Below are 22248 nucleotides of genomic sequence, written 5' to 3'. Positions count from 1 at the left end.
GTTGCGCTTCGCATTTGGAACCAAATGAATGCGGCAAAGCGTTGTTTGTTTGGGACTGGGTTTAAATATTTTGTTTGTCTTTCGTTCGATGTTATCTTATCGAGGCGAGTACGATTGTTCGTACCAATAATTGTGTAGGTTTTCCTTGACCCTAAACAAGTAGTTAAAACTATGTGGGCTTTATGGTGTAATAATGCTTTCCCGTAAATGAGAAAGAAAGAAGAGAGGTGCAAAGGGGAGGATTTGAAAAGAGTGGGGAATATCCCAGAGTGGCGTGAATATTGCTCGAGGAAATAGAACAAACAGCATATGGTTACACAACACCTAAGGTTCAGCTGATGCTTTGGTCCAATTTGGACGGCAGCTATTCAACTTAGGATAACATTTTGCTGTAAACCATGGGTGGTATTGAAAGTAAAGAACCTAAGAATGAACTTAGTTTAAGTTCTGATGAAAAGCTGAGTGTGCAATCATCTTTTGATACAATGGTGACCGATTCCACTCGAAAATGCTCTAAAAAGAACCTGCAGGCAAGTCAGTTATGTTTGTGCTTGGGGTCCTAGGTTTTATTTAACGGTTATACCTTGCAAATTTTATACTTATTTAAAATTTTTCTAGGGTCAGTGGTCTGTTAAACTGGATAATCAATTAGCTGCTTGGTTGAGCGATTATTTATGCTCAAAGAATCCTGATGGAGTTACTTTCCCAACCTACGCGTCTTTGTACAACAAACTTGTCAAAGGCTCGCTTCAAGATCAAGTTGAAGTAATTAATTCTTTATTTCGGTCGAAAGAAGAGCAGCACCCTTTGGATACTTCGGATATGCAACAGGTTGGTGAAACAATGCTTTCTCGTTAGCATTATTTATTCTAACATGAAAACATAACCGTATAACATTCCGTCAAGCCTACGTCCAATTTTGTTTCTCCCCCAAACACTCATTCTGCGTTTTAGCTCATTTCATGTTTGCCGGTGGGCATAATTATCTGGCATTTTGCTATTTTTTCTTATATTTTTATTAGATTGCTGGTTTCTTTGCGACGTGGTTACCCAGTGCTTAGAACGCTACGAACGTTCGTATACTAACCTCAGATTCTTGGATTGAAATGTGGAATTAAATAATCGATTAAATTGTGGTGTTCTTAAGTTGTACCAAGGAGAATTCAAACAATTTTATTCAAAGGATATATTGTCAATTGTTAATATTTTCGAATATTAAAGGCCATGTGTCATGAAAGGAAAAAACCATTACCCTTTTGTCAATAGGCACAAGTTGGACGACTATATGCCAATATAGCGATCAAAGTAAAAAACTGAAGCATTTTAAGGAAGAAGATATGTTTTTTCAATTGAAGTCATCTAGTTTACAGTCTCAAGATACTCCTCGAATATATGTATATTGCGCATTAGGTATCGAAATGGGACTTATTTGACTTTTTCTAACAAGGTACTTAATTTTGTAGTGTAAGTTACAGTTGCATTCTGAAGTTAGCGAATCACACAATTAAAGATATTTAGACGTTACATCAGAAATCTCAAATCTATCGGTTTGTATGTTAAATCATTAACTATTAAGACAATTTTGCAGTTTTTGTGGTTAGCATGGAATGGACGGATGTAGGATATCCACTTTGTATAAGATACTGTCATTAATTAATTAATACACAGTTTTCATTGCTGATTAATTTTATTTTCAAAATGCAGCCTGGGTGCGTACATTGGTTTGCCCCATTATTAATTTTCCTCTATTTGGTGTATTTATGGTGTTGCACAGTCAGCATCTTTATTTTGGATGATCCTGGTGGAACCCTACCGTTTTACCCTCCCCATGCAGTCTGTTGCTGCTGGCAGATTTCTCCCATCTGTTCTACTATCTGCATTATTCTCTCTAATATTAACTGTTAATTAAATATAACTCCCCACTACAGTGTGAGCCCTTAATAATTCTTCTCAATATTACCAAAGTGACAGTGTGGTACCAATTGATACAGCTCTATGATGAAAATCCACTCTCCTTCCCAATACACTCTATAGCTGAACTTTTCCATGCTCATTTTTGCCTTCAAAGGATACTGATGATTTTTCATACCTTCCATATATCATGTAAACTGATGATCTGTCTACATAAAATGCTGTTTTGTCTTTTGCCAATGGGATATTTGAACATACTCTCTAGCTCTTCCTTTTTGGTCGGCACAGTCCTGATACCATCCAGTATCATTCTCAAGCCTGGGATGAGCATGGCCAGTCTTCTGCTATGTGTATTCTGAAGGTGGTGAAGTTGCTCCAGTTGCTACTATGCAACCACAATCGGTGGCTTATCTTTCCCGTTTGCCGTGGTCTGTTGATCTTATGGATGGTGCATGCTGCCACCATTTTTCAGTCAACAGAAAGCACAATTTTCCTCTGGTCAGACTTTGTTTAGTTGTTAACAATATGCTCCAGTACGTTCCTCAAAACCTCCCCTTTTGACTTGACTGAGAAAGGATCCAAGAGATCCTTTCTTGGGGATCTGGGGAGGGATTGGGCAGGAAGGGAAAAATGGGTCATTCCAACATAAACACCCAACATACACTCAAATTTCCATGTGAAAATAAGGTCAAATGTGGACATGTATTTAGTTGGTTTTCATCAAAAGTGGTTGTTGAATTTTTTTTCTCGCCTTCATCATATAAATATTTAAAAAAATAATATGTGGATTAGAAAGAATTGCAAAACTAGGACTCGATCAATATTCTGGCATTGGCTTCAGATTTAATATGTCAGGAAGAGTTACAACTCAACATGGTATTTCAAAATGACAGGTGTATTGAAGTGAAGGAATTTGTTTTGAATGTCTCATCCCCTTCCCCTAGCTTATTTTAATAATTAATCAGCAACAAATGTGATTTTATGCTTGTAGGAGGTACAGGGTGTGGCTACGCAATTTCCTTTTTTGTAAACCAAAGCCCCTTTAAAAGAGGAAGTTATGTTTCTGCACCCTTTATAACCTTAATGTAGAGGTTTGCAACAGAGTTCAGCTAGCACCGTTGTCATTGCACTTGTGCATATGCTGAATAACACATTCATGAAATGCCCTCTCAGTTACATATTGTCCATTACTCTTAAGGTTAACCAAAGACTGACTTTTATCCTTGAACTTAGTAGTGAATATGTCGAAAAAACTCCCTCCTGGACATTTTTTGGGGGAGGTTAGACCCCTATAATTTTCCCCTGAGTTCCATTTCACAAAGCCAACAATGCTATGAATTGCAAGTCCCATGAATACAGTCTTTATTGGTTTATAAAACTTTCAAATTTGAACGCTTGTGTAATGTAGATGAGTGTGTGATATTGCTGTGCTATTTATTCTATCAGCAGACTCCATATGTGCAAGTTTAAAGAGCTTGTAGACTGGCTGGTAGCTTTGAGAAATGGAACTCAGGTGATTAAGACTGGGGAAACAGATTAGGTGAACATGGCATTAGGAGGAAGTGACAGGCTGCCCTCCTGATATCTAGTTTCTACTTGTTTTTTATTCTGACCATCCCTTGTCAATTTCTGCAAAAAAATACTCCCAAGTAGTAGTAGTTATTAGGGGATGCGACTGACAGCTCATGTCATTTGCATCATTAAGGATGGATGGAAATGGGGGAAGGGTGGAGAGAAACCCGGCATCAGCATTAGGACTGTTTTAGGAATTGTTGCATTGATCAGCATTAGCTTACTCTTAATTAAAGGTGCAAAGGGATTCACTGTTTAATGATACATCCAACAAGGAAAAGGTTTAAAGTATTCCTTACAATTTCCAGTGTATTACTCATAGTAATTATAATGTTGAAGGCTTGTTATAAAATATTGATGTAGGATGTTTAGTTGTGTATTCACAGTGTGGTATCATCAAGATTTTTGTTACTCACTGAAGCATTGAATGTGACTGAATATTTTAAAGCAATACACGCTGGGGAGCTAGGTCATTTAGTGATATGATTATAGCAGGGCTGCCACCTATCTGGCAAATCTGAAAAGCTGAAGCCTGGAAGATATGGGGAGTTTATTTGGGGGCATGATAAACCTGGAACAGCCTGGAAATAAAAGACATTATTATTAAGGGGAAGAAGGAGGTGAACTGTGTGTTATTAAAGAGGGGGGTTGTTCTCCTTTACCCGTTGGGCAATTTCCAATTGTTCCATTTCATCTAATTTCTTTCCTTTATTAAGGACATATAGCACTTGCGATTGGTAGTCGCAGGCTCCATTGGTTTCCAGCAAGTGTTGGGCGATCATTGATTTGGTATTCCCTAGGATCGTGCACTTCTCATGTTTTTTTGATTGGGGTGCCAAAATTCCTTCCCGTTCGGCCCACATAGGCAGCCTTGCGCTCACAATGAATCAAGTAAACACAACTCTTCCATGTATTTTCGAAAGTGACTTTGCTTGTAAAAATCATTTTGACACGTTGTAGGAGGTATAAAAACAGCCCCTAAATTTGTCCTTCAGGATTGCATTGGCTATCTTGTACGAAATGTTGTTGATGAAGGGGATTTTGCACCATTAACAACATATTATTTTGCAATATCATATATATATGTTGCTTCATTTTCCCTCTTTCTTCAACATGTTTCAAACTGTATTTCACATCCTATTGGTTTGTCGGCCAACCTTCCTCTCCTCTGTCACTCCTACTTCCACATCCACACACCCCCCCCTGCCGGGATGCAAAAATGCATACAAGACTGGCACTTGAATTCATTTTGTTACCTGAATATGATGTAATACATCAAAACCTGGTCGTACTATTAAACTTATTTAGTGGAAAATTGTTACTATCTTTTCTTTATGTTATTCTATTACATTGATTGTGATAGATATATTCCCTTTCTTCATTAAATTGTTACTTCTATTAGCTTAAATCTTACTTTGTAATCAGTGCTGTATGCTATTTTAGGTTTTATGCATATGCGCTGCATTTTGGACTTGTCATGACTTGGAAGTTTTAATCTGACTAATTAATTCAGCTGATCAATTAATTATACTTATTCCTGTTTATATTTCAGTACGTGGAAACTGTTGTATCTTCGTATGTAAAGTGTCATAATCACAATCCAAAATTCCTTAGTTGGCAATCCAAGTTGGCCAGTACAACAGCTGAACAACTAAAGAATGTGACACAATCCTTGCTGCGTGATCTCCTTTATGATTCTTCATGTTCTGGGAAGGACACCTTTTCTTTGAAAGAACCACAAGTAAAAAGTGTTTCGCAGGATGAAGTGGAGAGATGGCTAAATAAATCTTCAGAGGTGTTATACATGCAAAAGGATTTGTTTTTACACATTTTTCGAACTGTGGGTAAAATACTTAATGCCGCTGTTATGTTGTTTCTCCTCTCTCAATCAATTAGAAATTAATGTTAAACATATTTTCACCTTACAGGAAGAAGACTTGTATTGCAAGAAGGGTTTTCTTGTACCATCATGCTTGAGTGTCCCGAGCCATTTGCAGTTCAAATCAGTGCTTGATATAACAGCTCTGATCCTCCTCAACAGTGCTTTACTTCCTGAATTCCGAAATGAATGGCGTTTTCTCTTCTCTACCTCTGTGCATGGAGAGAGTTTCTCTAAAATGCTGGGCTGCATTATCAAAAAAGGACCTACAATTATCATTGTGGTAGACACACAAGGAAATATGTTTGGTGGATTTGCCCCAGCTTGCTGGGATCTGGGGCCTAAGTTTTATGGTAAGTGCAGAACTGTGAAAGAACCTTATGGGTAGAGCATTCCCCTAATAACTGAAGGCTTCTGGGTTCAAATCCATTGAAATTTCTGTTGACAAATCCATCTATAGTTCAAGTGATGTACTTTTATCAGAACCTACTCCCTAATGGGAAACTAATCATTGTTCTGGGAACAGAACTGGAACCCATACCCTTTCAGTGTGTAGATTTCACTTCAGTTTGTTAATTTTATTCTTTCTTATGAAATACTATTACACATTTTGTTACCATGGTTGTGGTGAAGAGCTCTCTATTTGGGGTCTCAAATCTTGATTTACTTTTATCTGTTATCTTTATCAACTTTATTTGTTATTTTTAGAATGTCAAATGAAATTTTTATATAGTCCATTAGTATTCCAATTAGCATACAGGATTAATGCTTTTCATTATCTTTGGGGCTTAATGGGTAACTGAAGTTATCTGGTACTTGGAAAACTTAGCACATAACTTTGTGGGAACCAATTAAAATGTAATAGGTGAGATCTAGCCTCTAGAAAATTAGGTTTCTCCCAGAGGATTTGGCTACCATTTGGCGTCAAATAAACCAGGTTAATTCAAGGAACATAATTACGAAGTTATTTTGTAGTCATTGTTTAACTGAGAAATGTTATCTTTTTTTTCAAATGTCTACATGGGAATCAATGAGATAGTTTCTCTGGACAACCCCATACCTGTTTTTATTTCGAAGATAAGTCCCCTATGTGGAAACAATGCCAACCAAGGCCCCCTCTATTGTTTTGCCCCCGTGGTGTCTACCTGGCAATGGCAGCTGATTATTCTTAAGAGCCACAAGTGTTCTTCCTTGTGTAAATTCCTTGGATTGTTTCAGGGCAATAATAATTGAGTGGCTTGATCTTGTAAATCTGAAAGAGTTAACGTGGCAATGTTGAGTTTGATCTCTCAATCTTAGAAGCATGTCCTCCCAGCAGCAGGGTTGCCTGATTGGTTAGGAGGGCACGGGAAGGGCCAATACTCTAGATATTTGAAACCCATATTAATATTTGGAGCCTTAATCTAAAAAGTTAAACTGGAAAAAGATTATAGACGCTATTAATGTAAATTTATTTAATGACTCCAGAAATGTAGATAATGTTTGCAGGTTCAGATTCAAAAGTGAACAAAATGTGCTTTTTTTCACAATTAATAATGCAGCTGTAGTAATGTAAACATAATGTGCAATAAAATATATAGATACATAGTATTAACGGAAAATGCTTTAGTAAATGTATTGCTGGGCCATCAGGACTATCAAAACACCCTATTATATCATGTTACACATGCATCTTGCAGCATCTGGTTCAAAAAGATAAAACAGAGAAGATGGTTCAGGAAGTGGAACATAGAAGCATTTACAGGAATAACAAGAAAGGAGTATCAGCGGGCTATAGAGAAAATTATGAGTGAGGACAGGGAGCTGTGTACCATGGAGGAAGGATGGGAATATATATCTAAAGGAAGTATGCGGAATTGAAGGGGAACTTATCGCAGGGTTGGATGTTGGGTTTTGTTTTGTTAGGAGAGGCAAGGGAATTATCATTGTATTGTTGCGTAGCCTGTGTCCATCCAAAACCTATTTTAACTCGTGCATTATTGATAATAATCTACATCTACGTACATATCCCACAATAATAAGTGGTTTGGCTGAGGGTGAAAACATCAGGAGGAATGGTTAAAGGTGTAGTGGAAATGAAGGGCTTCTAAGGTATAAAGGAAGGAAAAAATTCTATGAAAAATCCCCAAAAGTCATTTGTGAGGTTGACCCCTGAATAAGAATTGACCCCCACATGCACACATACTGCCCACAAACAGGATTAGTGCTGAATCCCGTTTGAATCAAGAATAACTTCTAGCCATCAGAGAAGATTGCAGATTACATCAGAGGGGACAAAAATGAACACATCCTACCATATAAGAAACCTAAAGATCGTGGTATTTTTTATAGACGTCTTCGTGGGCCATGGTAGTCCAGGGGTAGAGCGTTAGACTACTAACTGGAGGGCCTGGGTTTGATATCCGGGCAACCTCAGCTTCACCCAGGCTGAAAGACTCTCCATTCTCGGGATGTCACCGTGTAGGTTGTTTTTCTGACAACAGTTTCACCTGTGTTTCAACGAACGTCTTCAGGTCGAAGTGCCGGGACATTGTTTTGGCCGTGTTTATATATGTTTCGCCTCTCCCTCCCTGCTCTGTGATTGGTCGGGGGTTTCCCACCAAATCCTTTTCCAGGCTCCTGATAGGCGGTAGCCATCTTCTCTGTTGAAATTCTCTTTTTCTTTGAGTATCTTGATTGATTCTCTTATTAGCGTGGGATAATATCTTCTCTCTTTGGATATTATCTTGGTCTCGTCAAATTTGATTTCATGGCCAGGTCTGCTCCAAGCGTATTCTGCAATGGCTGATAAACTGAACTGCTTGTTCCTAGTAGCCCTTTTGTACTCTTTTAGGCGTGTTTTCACTGGTCGGCATGTCTCGCCTATGTATGAACTTCCACATGAACACGGCACCTGATAGACTCCCTTGTGCAATTCCTTGGGAATTCTATCTTTTGGCCGTGGAAGTAGATGGGATACCTTAGTGAGACAGTTGTATCTCGTGGCAATGTTGTGCTTTCTCAGTACCCAAGATATCTTTTCACTTGTGCCGGCGATATAGGTTATCGTGGCGTAGATCTTGGTCGTTTCCGCGTCGCTCCGTATTTCACTATGGTTGAGGCGGCGTTTCTCTTCCTTGGCGGTCCTTTTTAGGACCACGGACCTCTTACCAGTTTTTCTGCAAGGCTGTCATTATATGTTTCTTCTCTGCAGATAACGACTCAGCATCAGAAAGTTCGTAGGCACGGTGTACTAGAGTGGCTACAAGAGAAGCCTTTTGCGCTGGATGGTGGTGTGATAATGAATTTAAATAGCGATCGGTATGAGTCACTTTCCTGTACACTGCGTGGCCTAGGCTACCGTCTTCCTTCCTCTTTACCAAAACGTCTAGGAAGGGTGTCTGTTTGTTCTTCTCCAACTCCATCGTGAATTGTATTGCCCGATGCTGATTATTCAAATGACTCAGGAAATCACTCAGCTCTTGTATGCCATGCTGCCAGATAACGAATGTGTCATCCACGTACCTGAGCCATAGTTTTGGTTTCTTCGAATACGTCTCTATCGCTGATTTCTTGAATTTCTCCAGGTGTACATCCCGAGAATGGAGAGTCTTTCATCTGAACGCCGCGAAAATCTACGATCCCATATTTCACCCAGGCTATTTGATTTTTCGGGTACCAGATCTTCCTGGGAAATCATAGCCAGCACAGGGAAAGAAACTGGCCCCCCTACCCTGATGTGTGAATTTTCACATGCCGTTGGGTTAAGATCTGGGTAAACTATACCAGTCACCTACCCAACTGACCTTTGGGTTAATTACTGTTTATGGTTTTTTTAATGTCTTCTTTATAATAATAGTACATTTAATTTGCCTGAAGATCATATTACAAAAATACCAGGTGAATGGTGTATGTACGTGAAATAAGGCACGTCAAAATATACATATGTAGTGTGAAACAAATCACTGCATTCATGCATGCTTTTGATAAACCTTCATTGCTTTTTTCTAAAATGTGAAAATATATCTCTGCAACTTAAAGTCTCATTTGAGTGGATGTTTGTCCATTAGTTGAAGCAGTTAATGCACTTGTTCATCAGTTTCATTTTCAAATGATTTGAATGTTGAAATTTTTCTACTCTAGCTGTGCATTGGTACCAGTTGCTAATCCTAATGATACCATACACATGATTAGTAAAATCTATGGATCATTTTCATGAATTAGCCCTGCTTAGCTCTATTTTTTTAAATTCTCATTAATCATTCTTTCTGCCCCCCCCTCCCCAGTATGCTAATGGCTGCGCACGTTTCTGGCCTTGGTATGAATTTTAAGGATATTTTTCGCAGAATCTTTGAAATAAAATTGATAGAATCAGGTGAAATATCATGAAAGTGTTTGTATGCATTCAAAACCTGTTTCACTGCACTGTTGCATACTCACATGCAAACTTTGCACGTGCGTCTTCTGTTTAAAAATATAATATACTTAAAATCAGCTGTATCACTCACAAGATCAGTATCATAGTTAAGTGAATTAATAATTTTTTACTGCTCTTATACGGTGTCATTAGTATAAGATATAGGTTGGAGCATTTATTAGTCAGTTGAATCCTTCTGATGGAAGTTTTCAGTCCTTAGTCTCCTAATATCGTTTTGCTCAGGCATAGCCAGATAGTTACATTTCTTATGTCACATGCATTTTTACATCAGCATGCCTAACTGAAATTATTCACCGTTTCCATTAATATGTATGGTAACCATTGATTTAAAGTTTATTTGCACAATTGGTTTGAAGTTCCTGAAATAGTGTGAAGTGTTTATACTTGCCCTGCACTTCAATATAATATGATCCAGGGCCAGCATAATACCCCTTTATCAAAACTTGGGCCTTCCTTAATATCAGTGGAGTATGATACCAGAAGCAGCCTACTGGTCTAAAAGAAAGAAGAATCCTCCCCTTTTATTGCCATCTCAATTATCTTTTCTCATCGCCCCTGCCATCTCTCATTCTCCATCCTCACTGATAACCAGAAAAACATGTAATTTAATGTACAATGAGGTCCTAATTGATGAACAACTGAAAAAATGATAAACAGTGAAAATAATAGGTTGTGTTCTTGTACTTGAATATAAAAGGTTACTCTGGATTAGTGTTCCTTACACTTTTGAAGTAATTTTTTTACTGTGTATTCTTCAGATTTCATTTAAGGTACTTTAAATTGTTTGCATTAGTGTGGCGTTTCTCACATTTGTTAGTATACTGTATTTCATAAATTTTGTTGTTTTTAACCACAGGTGATGACAGGAGTTTCCTCTTTAGTCTCAGTCCTAAAATGGGAATTTATCGTCCAACTGGATATAATGATCATTTTATGTATTTGGATGTTCAACAACAAACATTACCAAATGGATTGGTAAGCATCATTTATGGAACAACATTTTCAATGGAAGATTTTAATCTGATCATCTACATGCTTAGTTAATAGTGTCATACCGAACATAAATCCTATTATAAAATGTACATACTTTGTTTAATTATAGTTGATTAATTCCATATCAATGTTCATAAGTTGTCAAAAACTTAATTATTCAGGGAATGGGTGGACAGTTTAATTACTTTGGGATGTGGCTCGATGCTGACTTTGGCTCTGGACACTGCAGTAAATCATGTACTACATATGATTGCCCTCAACTGTCAAAGGAGACTGAATTCAAAATACAGCATGTTGAGGTCTGGGCTGTAGGAAAGCCTCCCCCTACCCCCCAAGAATTGGTAAGTGTGCAATACTGCAGAATGGAGGGACCTATTTGTAGTACTTTGCTAAATTCTTTTTCTTCCTTATTATTACGGTGATAAATTTAATATTTTCATACTTCTTGGAATCTGTTATTCTTGAATTCTCCCCTCTCAGCCTTGTCTTTACTTCAGTCCCTCTTTCTTTTTAATATTTGCTTTTCCTTTCGTTGTATTTTATTGTGCTCTTATTTCACTCGTATTACTATTATATTGTGTGCTTAAAACAATACATAATTAATTATTGAGATGCTTGAGATATTTACAGTTATGGAACTCAAGATTTACAATTAATTTTTATTGGTAAAGCCAAGTTTCTTGTGGTATGGCAAGTAGTAATTCAATCCAATCTTTCATAACAAAGCACTTTTTTCTTATATTTTCTTTGGTAAGAACTTTATTAGTTGAAAACAGAAAAAAACATTCTTAATTTGACTTGAGAAGTGCATTTCTTAAGAATTAAATGTTCATTTATGAATGAAGAACCAGATTTTGTGGTTGAGTAAGTTGGATAATTGTTACTCTGCCAGACTTGATTGCATTGCTACTTGTTGTTCTACAGCTTTATAACTCCTAACTCTCATGTGTAAATAGATTGGTAGTGAGCCTTCAATGCTTGGCATTTGGTTCTCTGATGATTTTTACAAGGACATTATTGTGAGTTACCCGGTGATATTTTCCACTCCAATGTTTATGCTCTAATGTAGAGTAATTGAAAGTACTTTTGGAGTATCGTGATAACAATGCTTAGGAAATTAGTTTGTAGCATTCTACCTTTTCTCTCCCCCCACTCCCTGCCTGTTCCTTACTAACTTTAACTCCATGGACTTCAGTGCAAAGGGCACGAAAGCTTTTAGGTTGTTTTAGCTTTTTATAGGAAAAGGAAAAGAAAAAAATGTTTTGCTTCAGCGTTATTGCGGGCTTACCCTATATAGTTTTACCTAGATATTTATTTTAAAACCATACACTTTTTATTGGATTGTCAGTAAAGCTACATTTATGTTGGTAATAGGATATTTTGTTTGACAAAGACTACATATCGACAAAGATTCATACAGGAGTTAACATCTTATGGCAAATGAAAAACTGTCGTCATGGCATATACTTTTGTTACAAGGTTTGTATAAAAAGTAGCAGTAACCATTTTTTTCCTGATGTCTGCGTGAAGTGCTGAGCAGACAGTCTGTTAACTGTGTCCATGATCACAGATCGTATTGGCATTGATAAGATGACAGTTCACACCATCATCACTGAAAATTAGGTGTTGCAAATGATCTGCATTAAACTCAACCCTAAGGTCTTGACGGACAAACAAAAGCAGAGTCGAGTGCTGCTTACTAAGACCTTCTACGAAGCATTGAAGAAGAAGACCAACTTTTCCTGAAGTCCTGACGTGGCACCAAGAGATTATTTCCTATTCCCAAAAGTGAAATCCTCCCTCAAAGGACACCACCATGGAACTCTAAAGTGCCATCAAAGAAGCTTGCTTGTGTACTCATGAGGACCTTCCAGAATCCACCTATCAAGGAGCCTTCAAGTCATGGAAAAGTCATGGGTTAAAGTGTTTGGCACTCAAGGGATATGCTTTGAAAAATTTTGAGGCATAATAGTAATATCTGAAATAAATCAATTTTTCCAAAAATTTTCCTGATACATTTGAAGAAACCATGTAGATCTATATGATTCATAGTGCTTTCTTTTGATGCAAGAGTATATATAATTTCAGTAGGTAGGGAGTTCAGTACCAGAATAAAATATCTCAATGCAGATTAATGTGTATAGGGCCATAATCAAAATTGTACCATTTGTTGAGAACCATCACCTAGAAACTATAATACAAAAATAAATGTATGTTATCATTGGCATTCTAGAATGTGTACATGAGCATTGGGGTACCTGTACTGTATTACTTTGGCTTTTATTGTGTTCCTTGAATGAAAATACATGTTATGTATTTATTTAAGTCTTATACCTTGTACCATTTTCAAGCAAAAGTGATGTGCTCACTTTTAATAAGCATGATACATATTTAACACAATGGGAAGTGAATTATTGCTTTGGTTCAATTTTGTGCGCTTCATGATTATGACCTCTAATATGCGCATGCATTGACTTGAAAATAATTAAAGTAATTTAATAAATATGAGAGTTCTACCACATTTGAAAATATACAACACTTCTTTTAATTTTGTCGCAGGGAGAGCGGTCGAGTGTGCTGGATGGTAACTATGAAGCTAAAGCTTTATTAAGCATGGCTGGTAGAGAGGAGCACAGCGCTGGATACAGAGAGAAAAAAGACTTGGATCTATGAATAGTATCTTCTAATGGTGATCTGATATGGTATGAAAATTGGGTAATATTTTTCATGCAAAATTACTGAAAAATATTTGGATTTTTGCATGATGCATGCCTGTTCCTTGTGATTTATGGACTAAACTATTTACAAATAAGACTGCATTTTTAGAGAAATAGTATTTGAAGGAGATGTGTTCATTGTATGTATTCATAACAGCAATTGTTGACATTTTTGAGGTCACTTATTGCCCATACTCTGTGTGAGGTTAGTTGGCCGTGACCTGCATTCTATGCATTCATGAGGAACACCAGGTAAACCTCCACTCCTGAGAGTTATGTTTTACTATATGTGATTGGATTCTGGTAGTGTTCCCAGGGCTGTTAATTGATTGATAGAGATATTAATTAGTATCATTCATTAGAGGAGGGGGACCTCCTGAATTATTTTGAGTTTCTACTGGTTGCACTTCAGAATTTGTTATAGCTGTGAGTCAGATGGGTAACAGTACAGTAATAGTTTTATTATACATTATTTTCTTAGATTATTGTGGTATGTTTCAATATTTTTATTATTTTGTTGATATATCATTCTATATTTTATATAAACTTTGTATAAGCATAGAACATTTCACGCATATTATTTGTGTGCAGTATTTGTGTACTTTATTTATGCAATTTATTGCATCTCTGTTGTTTTGGACTTATTATAGTCTTTTGCAGTACAGGGGTGTCATAGTTTCACTATTGTACTGCAAACATATTTTCTGTGATAAATTTTATTTGGACCATCATTGTAAATTCTGCTGGCTTACATGTAATCCATCTGTTAATCAATATGTGCTTTCAGTAAATTGATGAGGAGTAATTCTAATGTCATAGAAATTGTTCATAAATTTCATTTGAGGAAAGTTGGCTCTATGATTAAATACGCTAATTCAGGAAAGATCAACGTGACATTTTCAGGGCAACTATTTTAAATGACTGAGTACATATTTTGAAGTCAAAAGAATAATGTTATTACTGATATGAGGAATTAATATGAAACTCACATTCATTAAAAACTAATATATATTACAGTACTGAGGCTAAGAAATTACCATATCATGATCTCAAACTCTCCTAAATAGGCATGACATCTCCACCCAGGACCAGATACCAAAATTTGCAGATGAAATCTTCTTGATAAACTTTGATAAATTCATACATAAGATTAATGTGTGAATATTGTTACAAATGTTCCCTTCTTATGCTTAAAGGTGAAATTATGCCCCCGTAGATGTGTTTATGTGCATAAATTGAGAAATTCATTGTTTTTTCAGGCTTATGGAAACCAAAATTTGAGTATGAGTTACTAAAAGATGTGAATACAAATTTTTGTGGGTCAAGAAAACAAATTACGGCTAAAAAAACTTGTATGATTCCAATTTACTTATACATTACAAAAAACATTTGTTTCTTGGCATTTTTAGTTTCATTGAATGGCTTGCTAAACATTTTTATTTATTAAAGTGCATATTCTTTCTTTGAGAAATGAGTATATTATGAAATAAGTAAATTTTAGGTTAACAAGTTTTCCATCTTATTCTATGAAATTTCTTAATGGAAGTCACGACTGTTACTGGGAAGTTCATGCAATTAATCTCTATACGATGCTCGTAATTATGTAAATGGAATGCTGAAATATGTATTTAGTTGACAAAATATGCCAAATGTGTAGAAGATCATAACCAAATTGCATATTCCATGTCTATTTAACTGCTGAAATTACAAATAATTGTCGAAGTACACCAATAATATAAAAGATTTAATTACATAGTATGGCACTGTTTTTGCCATTACTCAGAGGAATTTCTCTAATATATAGGTAGTAGAAACAGCAATTCCACTATTAATATTTATTGCCACCAATAGTTTCAGCACTGTGTGGAATCGTCACTTGAAGATACAAAGTCAGTCAAAGTATATATTTACTCGCTAAGAAGGGGTAGAAAGAAGTGAAGTGAAATGAGTGATGGCTTGAAGGAGTGACACATTTGGATGAAAGGTGAAAGAGGGTGGGGTGGAGGAAGGGTTTATGGGTAGTTCACGGGGGCTTGACTGCACTGAGGTCGAGGGAGATAGGTGTGGTAATGGTAAATATATTAGGGGAGAGTGGGAAGGGTACAATAATCCGTTAACCTGGGCAGTTTTCTTAGAATGCACGCAGGTCTATACCTCTAATTCTTCAAGTGCATCTAATCTTGGACCCTTCTTCTCCATGTGTAGGATCTTGGGTTGAAAAGAACTGTTGATGGTGGTGTGTAAATAGGTGCTTAGCGAATAGTAACAACAATAAATATTAACTGTGGAAAGGCTATGCATCTATTTTCTATATGCTTAGTTTGCATTGAACAGTATTCAGTAACAATGTTCCTTTAATTCTCTAATCTCAAAGAATGCCTCTTATCAGATAAGCCATTTTGTACACATAAAATGGTCTCTTAACATCATGTACAAGTATATCCTTATTATTATCCTTATTGGTACAAATATATTGTAATTTACATTTGTCATGGTGAATTATGATGTTATGAGCTCATTTATCGATCATATTATGCATCAATTATGGTAGTAAAGTCTGAAGACCAGTCTTTTCCAGTGCCTGATCCAATTATTTTCTGTATTTGTAAATCTCTCTCTCACCAAGAACTGCTGTGCATTGTCTCACTTCATTGGCAAATGTATAGGCTAAAGACTGCTGAACATTAGTATAAAAGGGCAACAGAGTACATTGCAAGTAGTCTCATGCATGGTTATGACTTCATACACTTAAGTTGGGATTCACTATTAAAAAATCATGAGGAGACCAGGAATATGTTTGAGTAAAATGCATACATTAAATGGTGTAGATGTAAGCATTTAGTTATGACATAAGAATCAATAAATTGCTGTTTTTGATTTGTATAGTTCTCCATGAAGACTTTATATTTCATTATCAGCACTATTACTAGCTATATTTACAGAAATCACTCATGTGCTCATTGAATATATTCTTCCTGGAAAATATACATTAATTCATGCTTGTTAATATAGTTTGTTTATTTCTATCCATCATTTCTTTTTGCTGCAATAGAAAAAGCCTGTAAGGTGCTCATCATCTTACTTTTATTCACATTTACCTGTAAGTATCAAATGTCTACGTTGAAAGTCTCCATAGTAATTCAATTAGAATTTTACTTTCTCACATAAAATAAAATGGAAGATTTAAAAAATTGTACCCCTTTTCCACAAGCTCGACAAAGTCTAACTTCTTCTTCAATAAAATTGGTGATTTTCTAAGAAGTTTCAATCCAGTTAAAAAATTGTTTTTCTATCTTTGAAAAAATATCCTGTTGCATTTGTGTTGCCATCATATTGCTTTGAAAATCAAGCAGTCATATAAACAAGTTAAAAGCTGAGAACACACTCGGTGATTCATGAAGGCACCTCGCTCATAGTGGAAGGATATCTAGGTAGGCAGTAGGATAATTTTATACATCTCAGCATTCTATGATGAGAACTTAATGTTAGCACTAAAGCTTATGTCATCACTTAGGCAGCATGAAAATTTGTGAGTTTAAGTACCTCTAAACCTGCTTCCAAGTTGGTGTATGACAGGGCCAGACTACTTCTATTTTCTAGTAGACAAAAAAATACCCGTGACATCAGGGTTTTCAGGTTACTCCCATGTTGTTCCATCTGGCTGTATGACATTGCCATTGGCATTACGGCCTTCCACATCAGGTCTGAAATCAGCTTCAGACCTGGAGATGTTGACTCTTAACATCAAACTTAACTGACATGTGACTCTAGAGAATCTGTCACCCAGCCAGATGAAACATTGTGATAGTAACCTGAAAACCCTGGTGTTATTACTGCAGAAACCTTTGTGACAAAAAATAAGTTAAAGAAATATTTTCACTGGCTTTACTTTGTGAAATTAGATTTTTAAACTCCATGAAATATTCCATGATAAATATTCACCCACCAAAGTCCATTCAATGCTAAATTGCGTTGCGTACACAATAGCATATACTTCCTAACTTCAGTCATGATAAATGGTTGAAAAAAGGGGTAGTATCCTACGAGGCTAATCATTATGTACCTCGTGGACAATTTTATTCCTTTGCTAATATTTCACTTTCATTAATTATTAGGTATATTAGTATTCTTTAATTTTTATGCACCTGTTATTTTGAATTTGTTTATTTCAAGTGAAAGCTTGAATTTGCATTTGTGAAGGGATTAGTGAAAAAATATAAAATTAGGTTGGGTTTAATATATTTTAAAAGTTGGTGTCCTTGTTTTGTAAATCAAATGCTCACAGGATAAATAATACAGGCAACATTTTGCCGTATAATCAGGAGTAATAAATATAAATAAATCAGGACAAAAATTAACTTTTTTGTAATCATTAAATACACTCTGCTCTTTCACATTTACTGTACATTTGTTGACTTAACATAAGCCTCTACCTACAGTATTTACTATATTATGCTAACAGTACACTGGTCCATCAATGTTATGCCTCTTTAGCTTAATTTTATGCTCTTGTTTGTAGACAATTTCTTCTTTTGCCTAGGCTGTGATAAATTTTGACCTTGACCAAGAATACCTCTTATTTTTATTGATGTTGTGGTTTTGTTGTTTGCAACTGATCCACAACATTAGTATTTTTATAGCTTGCTATTAATTTTACCATGCTGGTTTGTTTCCTTGGTTTCCCTCTAATTATGCAGCCATTTACTATGCATGGATTATAGAGCTGTAACATGCTACGTTATATGCTGTTAACAAAACATAAACGTCGGTCTGGTATATGAGTATTTTGTGTTTTGTGCCCTTTCTCCTGCTGAAAATCAGTTGGAAAAATGGTGTATAAATTTATACTCGTAATTATGTATGATGCAAAAAAAAACTAGTTTTAAGATCTTTGACAGTCTCGGGTATTCTATAGGTGCACAATAGACACATAATAGCTTGGCCTTGTAACATTGAAAAAGAATTTTGTAGAGAAGGTTGTCTAGGAGGAAGATAAAAATTTGATAATTTTTCATCATACTTCTGATGTCAATTAGTGAAATTTCATGATGACATAACTATATAAACATGTAATAACTTTCGTCGTCTTGATTCCTGGGCTTCATAAAACCAAAATAACTGATTTGTCTATTCATTCATGAAGCCACTACAGAAGATCTATCTGAGGGAAATATTTTGTTATTTTGGTGTTTGTATCAGTCTAAATGTAATTGTTGAACTTGCTCACTGATTCTGAACTATTTCTGGAGGCCCCTTCTTGTAGGTGTGAATGATTTGAATCATTCACGTCAGTTTTATAACATTTCTATCTTGCATAGCATGGAAAATCTGAAACCAAGGAGGCAGAAATGCAGTTTTTGCCAAACAGATATCATCTAAAGAGAATTTTAGCCATAGTGTTATGTATTTATGTGTGCTTATGCAAATTGTAAATTTTTATGGAAAATATTTCTTTTCATCATTGTACCTGTTGTTAAAAAAAATCATCCTTTTTTTGTCATCATTTTCAGCAATTGCAAAAGAATTTCTTGATTTTATGGTAGATTTTAGTCTTTATTGAAGGCTTCATTTTTTAAGTACCCGAATTAAAGTTTGTGGTTGAACTTCCATTTCTTACACTCATGCCTTACAGTTGTGAAAATGAGTGAGCAGATTCCAAAAGCCATTTTTGGACCAGATGTGTAATATATTAAAGTAGGTGTGGAAATTGTAATACAAGGTTGAAAAAATAATAGTGACAGTGTCTCTTTGTAAAACAAAGTTTTATTAAAAACTATAAGACTGGTAAAAATCTTCATTTAATTTTTTTCATCTGCTTTATCAGTCCTACCTAATGACAACTCTTCTTGTCACGCAGTAGGGCTGTTGTAAAACTCGTATGTTGGCCGTTAAATCTATGTTGGATTGTAACTTCTCTTCTATTTGTACATTTTCTCTCAAATAATTCGTAGCATATGATGAATCTTCACTTTGAGCGATTTGTATGGCCTAAAACTTAGAATTTGGTACGAGTTGCTGGTAATGGGTGCCTATGTATGTTATTCTGCCTGTTTTTATGACCAAATAGAGGTTTTACGTTGAAGATTTAGAATATATCTGCATTTGCCAAAGAAAAGGCTCGTAAGTTTTTCTATTTATGGTCTTCTAATCAAATTCAGTTATACAAAACCTTGCACTAACCATTTTTCTATGCAGTTGCATCTAGGTTGAAGAACAAAGTTTTTTAAAATTAAAAAATGTAGGTATTTAGTAACAATGTTCAATAAACCACTTTTTATTATTCAAATTATCAACATCACCTAGTGTTTGTTACAAATCAGTTTTTCCATAAATATTAATTTACTTGTTTATGATAACTATGCTGCTAACTTTTAGAGGAAAATTATAATTTTATTTAGCTCCATATTGATAAACATAACAGTTTCAGGTTTAACTTTGTGGAATTCATTCATTATGCCTTGGTAAACGCCAAAGCCGGATATTAAATCCATTGCCCATGCACACCGCAAAGCTAAGATGACCGATTCCGAATACCAGCAGCTCTTCAGTGCCGTCCTCGGCTCGCTTTCTGACTTTGTCCCCGTCTACACCGATGGGTCAAAGTCAGAATCTGCATGTGCCTATGCGGTCGTGTGCCATTACCATGGAGTCGTGAGGAAAAAACTGCACGCATCCTGCAGTAATTCACAGCCGAGCTGTCAGCCATAAGGACGGCCCTAGGAGAAATAAAAGAAAGCAATGGCTCTTTCCTCATCTGCACAGACTCGTTGAGCGCCCTGAAATCTATATCGGTCTTTGCACCTGTGCATCCGATAGTTCAGGAGATCCATTATACCCTCTTGTCCCTTCAGAGAAAGGGGAACAGGGTATCTTTTATATGGACTCCTGGTCACGTCGGAATAAGAGGTAACGAAAAAGCTGACCAGGCAGCAAAGGAAGAAGCCCTGCGCAAACCCGAGACCGACTCCACCTTGGTTCCTATGGAGGACGCAAAGGCTGCTTTGCGGAATTTGGTTCTGCATCAGTGGAGGGAGGCTTGGCGGTCTTTGGAAAATAATAAACTCAGGGCAATAAAATCAGTCGTTTCACCATGGTCCTCTTCCATCCGGAACATTCGGAGGGAAGAGGTCATGATTACACGCCTCAGAATAGGGCACTCTGCCCTCAATCACTTGTGCCTCTTTGCGGAGGTAAAGGAACAGCCCCGCTGCAATGAGTGCCTCGCTCTTCTGACAATAAAGCATATCCTAACGGAATGTAGAAAATACCAAAGGGCCAGAGACATGCTTCCTATAAGGGGAGACTTAAGTGATATTTTAGGGGATGACTCTGGGTTTATAAATTGAGTCTTAACTTTTTTAAGGGCAACTGGTTTAATGAGGCAGCTATAGTTTTGGATCTCATAATTTTAATGCCTTTTGATTTTAACAATTATTTATTTATTTATATATTTAATCGTATTCATTTATTCCTAATTAAAAAGGAATTATAGTTTTAGTTTTAATGAGTGGTGCAAAATGACCTTAGCCGTCGACGCACCCTAAAACGCTCAAAACTACTACTACTAGGATTTAATATTTCACTACCATGGTTTCGTTGCTATGCAGCATCAAAACCATGGTCGTGAAATATTAAATCCTTAGGTGGAAATGTTAAGTTTTTACCCCTATATTGATGCTAAGACAATTATAATTGATATCATATTAACATGCTTTTATTTTTCCGGATTGATGATCAATATAGTTGTATGCATGTGATGCCTAGTTTCTTTACATAAAATATAATTAAGAGCAGACATTGCAATCCATGTGTCAAAATCTTGCAAATATGTATTTGTCACCTACTCCTGGTGGAGAGATTGGCATTGTAAGGTAAGTACAATTATGCCAATCTAATCACAATGGTATTTGGCAGACATCTTTATGAGCCATTTGACTATTCCTCATAGCGTCTGATTCTAAATTCTGATAAAGGTAAAAATAATTATATTTACCATACCTAGGATGTGAAATTTAATTGTGTTCAATTATTTTTTTTTCAAATAGTTCATTAACTAATTTTTTCTTTGCCACTTGACAATTTTCTTTCAAGCCAATGGAATTGTTTCAGACCTAAGGGGATGGCCAGTTTTTACTAGTACTTCCGTGGAATTGTCTAAAGATGTCAACTGGAGAAATAATTATCAAAATGAAATAGTTATCTATGTGTAATATGTTGAACAAATTTCTAAAACAATGCACAGTTTCAGGAAAATGTCTTTTGTGCGTCATCTTAAACATGTTCACAAAATTTGTGTAAGGTGAACTGATTTTGAATTACTGACATGAAATGAGTTATTTTGACTTCTTTCTCATGTTTCCAGGCTTCAGACTACATGAAAAATTGTCTTATTAAAAATAATTAGCTAATATTTAAAAATGGGTGAAATAGAGGTATTTCGACATGTAAAAGATGTTTTACTTCACAAATGAAAAAAGCTATTTTAACTGCTAGAAGGAATATTCCACTTTTGTAAAATGTCTATATTTGGTGCAGTATTGGTCAATCTTGACATTTACTCATCTAAAGGCAGAATTAGTGGTTAATAAATACCTCTGCATTTGTTTACTAGTTTGCCTCCTGGTTTGTCTTTGTTCATTTGAATGGTAAAAGTAGCATTTATGGTTATTAAAAGAACTCAGTTCTCCTAAATTTAAAGGCAATCTTTTGAAAACACATGCATCTGACATGTTATGTGTGTCCTGTTGTTTAACTTAATT

At 35.8% G+C, this 22248-nt stretch overlaps 1 protein-coding gene across 1 annotated transcript; it reads left to right on the top strand.

Annotated features, from left to right (window-relative positions):
• Nucleotides 1–44: 44 nt before the first annotated feature.
• On the top strand, nt 45–19268 carry LOC139694337 (MTOR-associated protein MEAK7). Its single transcript, XM_071592838.1, has 7 exons — nt 45–530; nt 619–831; nt 5036–5323; nt 5412–5715; nt 10636–10754; nt 10934–11113; nt 13332–19268. The coding sequence occupies exons 1-7, from the start codon at nt 399–401 to the stop codon at nt 13443–13445; spliced, it is 1350 nt and encodes a 449-aa protein (XP_071448939.1). The 5' UTR covers nt 45–398; the 3' UTR covers nt 13446–19268.
• Nucleotides 19269–22248: the final 2980 nt, after the last annotated feature.

The sequence above is a fragment of the Hetaerina americana genome, unplaced genomic scaffold, assembly GCF_022747635.1.
Source record: "Hetaerina americana unplaced genomic scaffold, ioHetAmer1.1.p SCAF_5, whole genome shotgun sequence".
NCBI lineage: Eukaryota > Metazoa > Arthropoda > Insecta > Odonata > Calopterygidae > Hetaerina > Hetaerina americana.
The sequence above is the reverse complement of the archived record's forward strand: the minus strand, read 5'-3'. Positions and strand labels throughout refer to the sequence as shown.

Excerpts from the sequence above, each read along its gene's own strand:
- LOC139694337 (XM_071592838.1), top strand. The coding sequence starts at position 399 with ATGGGTGGTATTGAAAGTAAAGAACCTAAGAATGAACTTAGTTTAAGT. Across the intron at positions 832-5,035 it reads ATACTTCGGATATGCAACAG|TACGTGGAAACTGTTGTATC; the intron begins GTTGGTGAAACA and ends TTTATATTTCAG. Across the intron at positions 5,716-10,635 it reads TCTGGGGCCTAAGTTTTATG|GTGATGACAGGAGTTTCCTC; the intron begins GTAAGTGCAGAA and ends TTTTAACCACAG.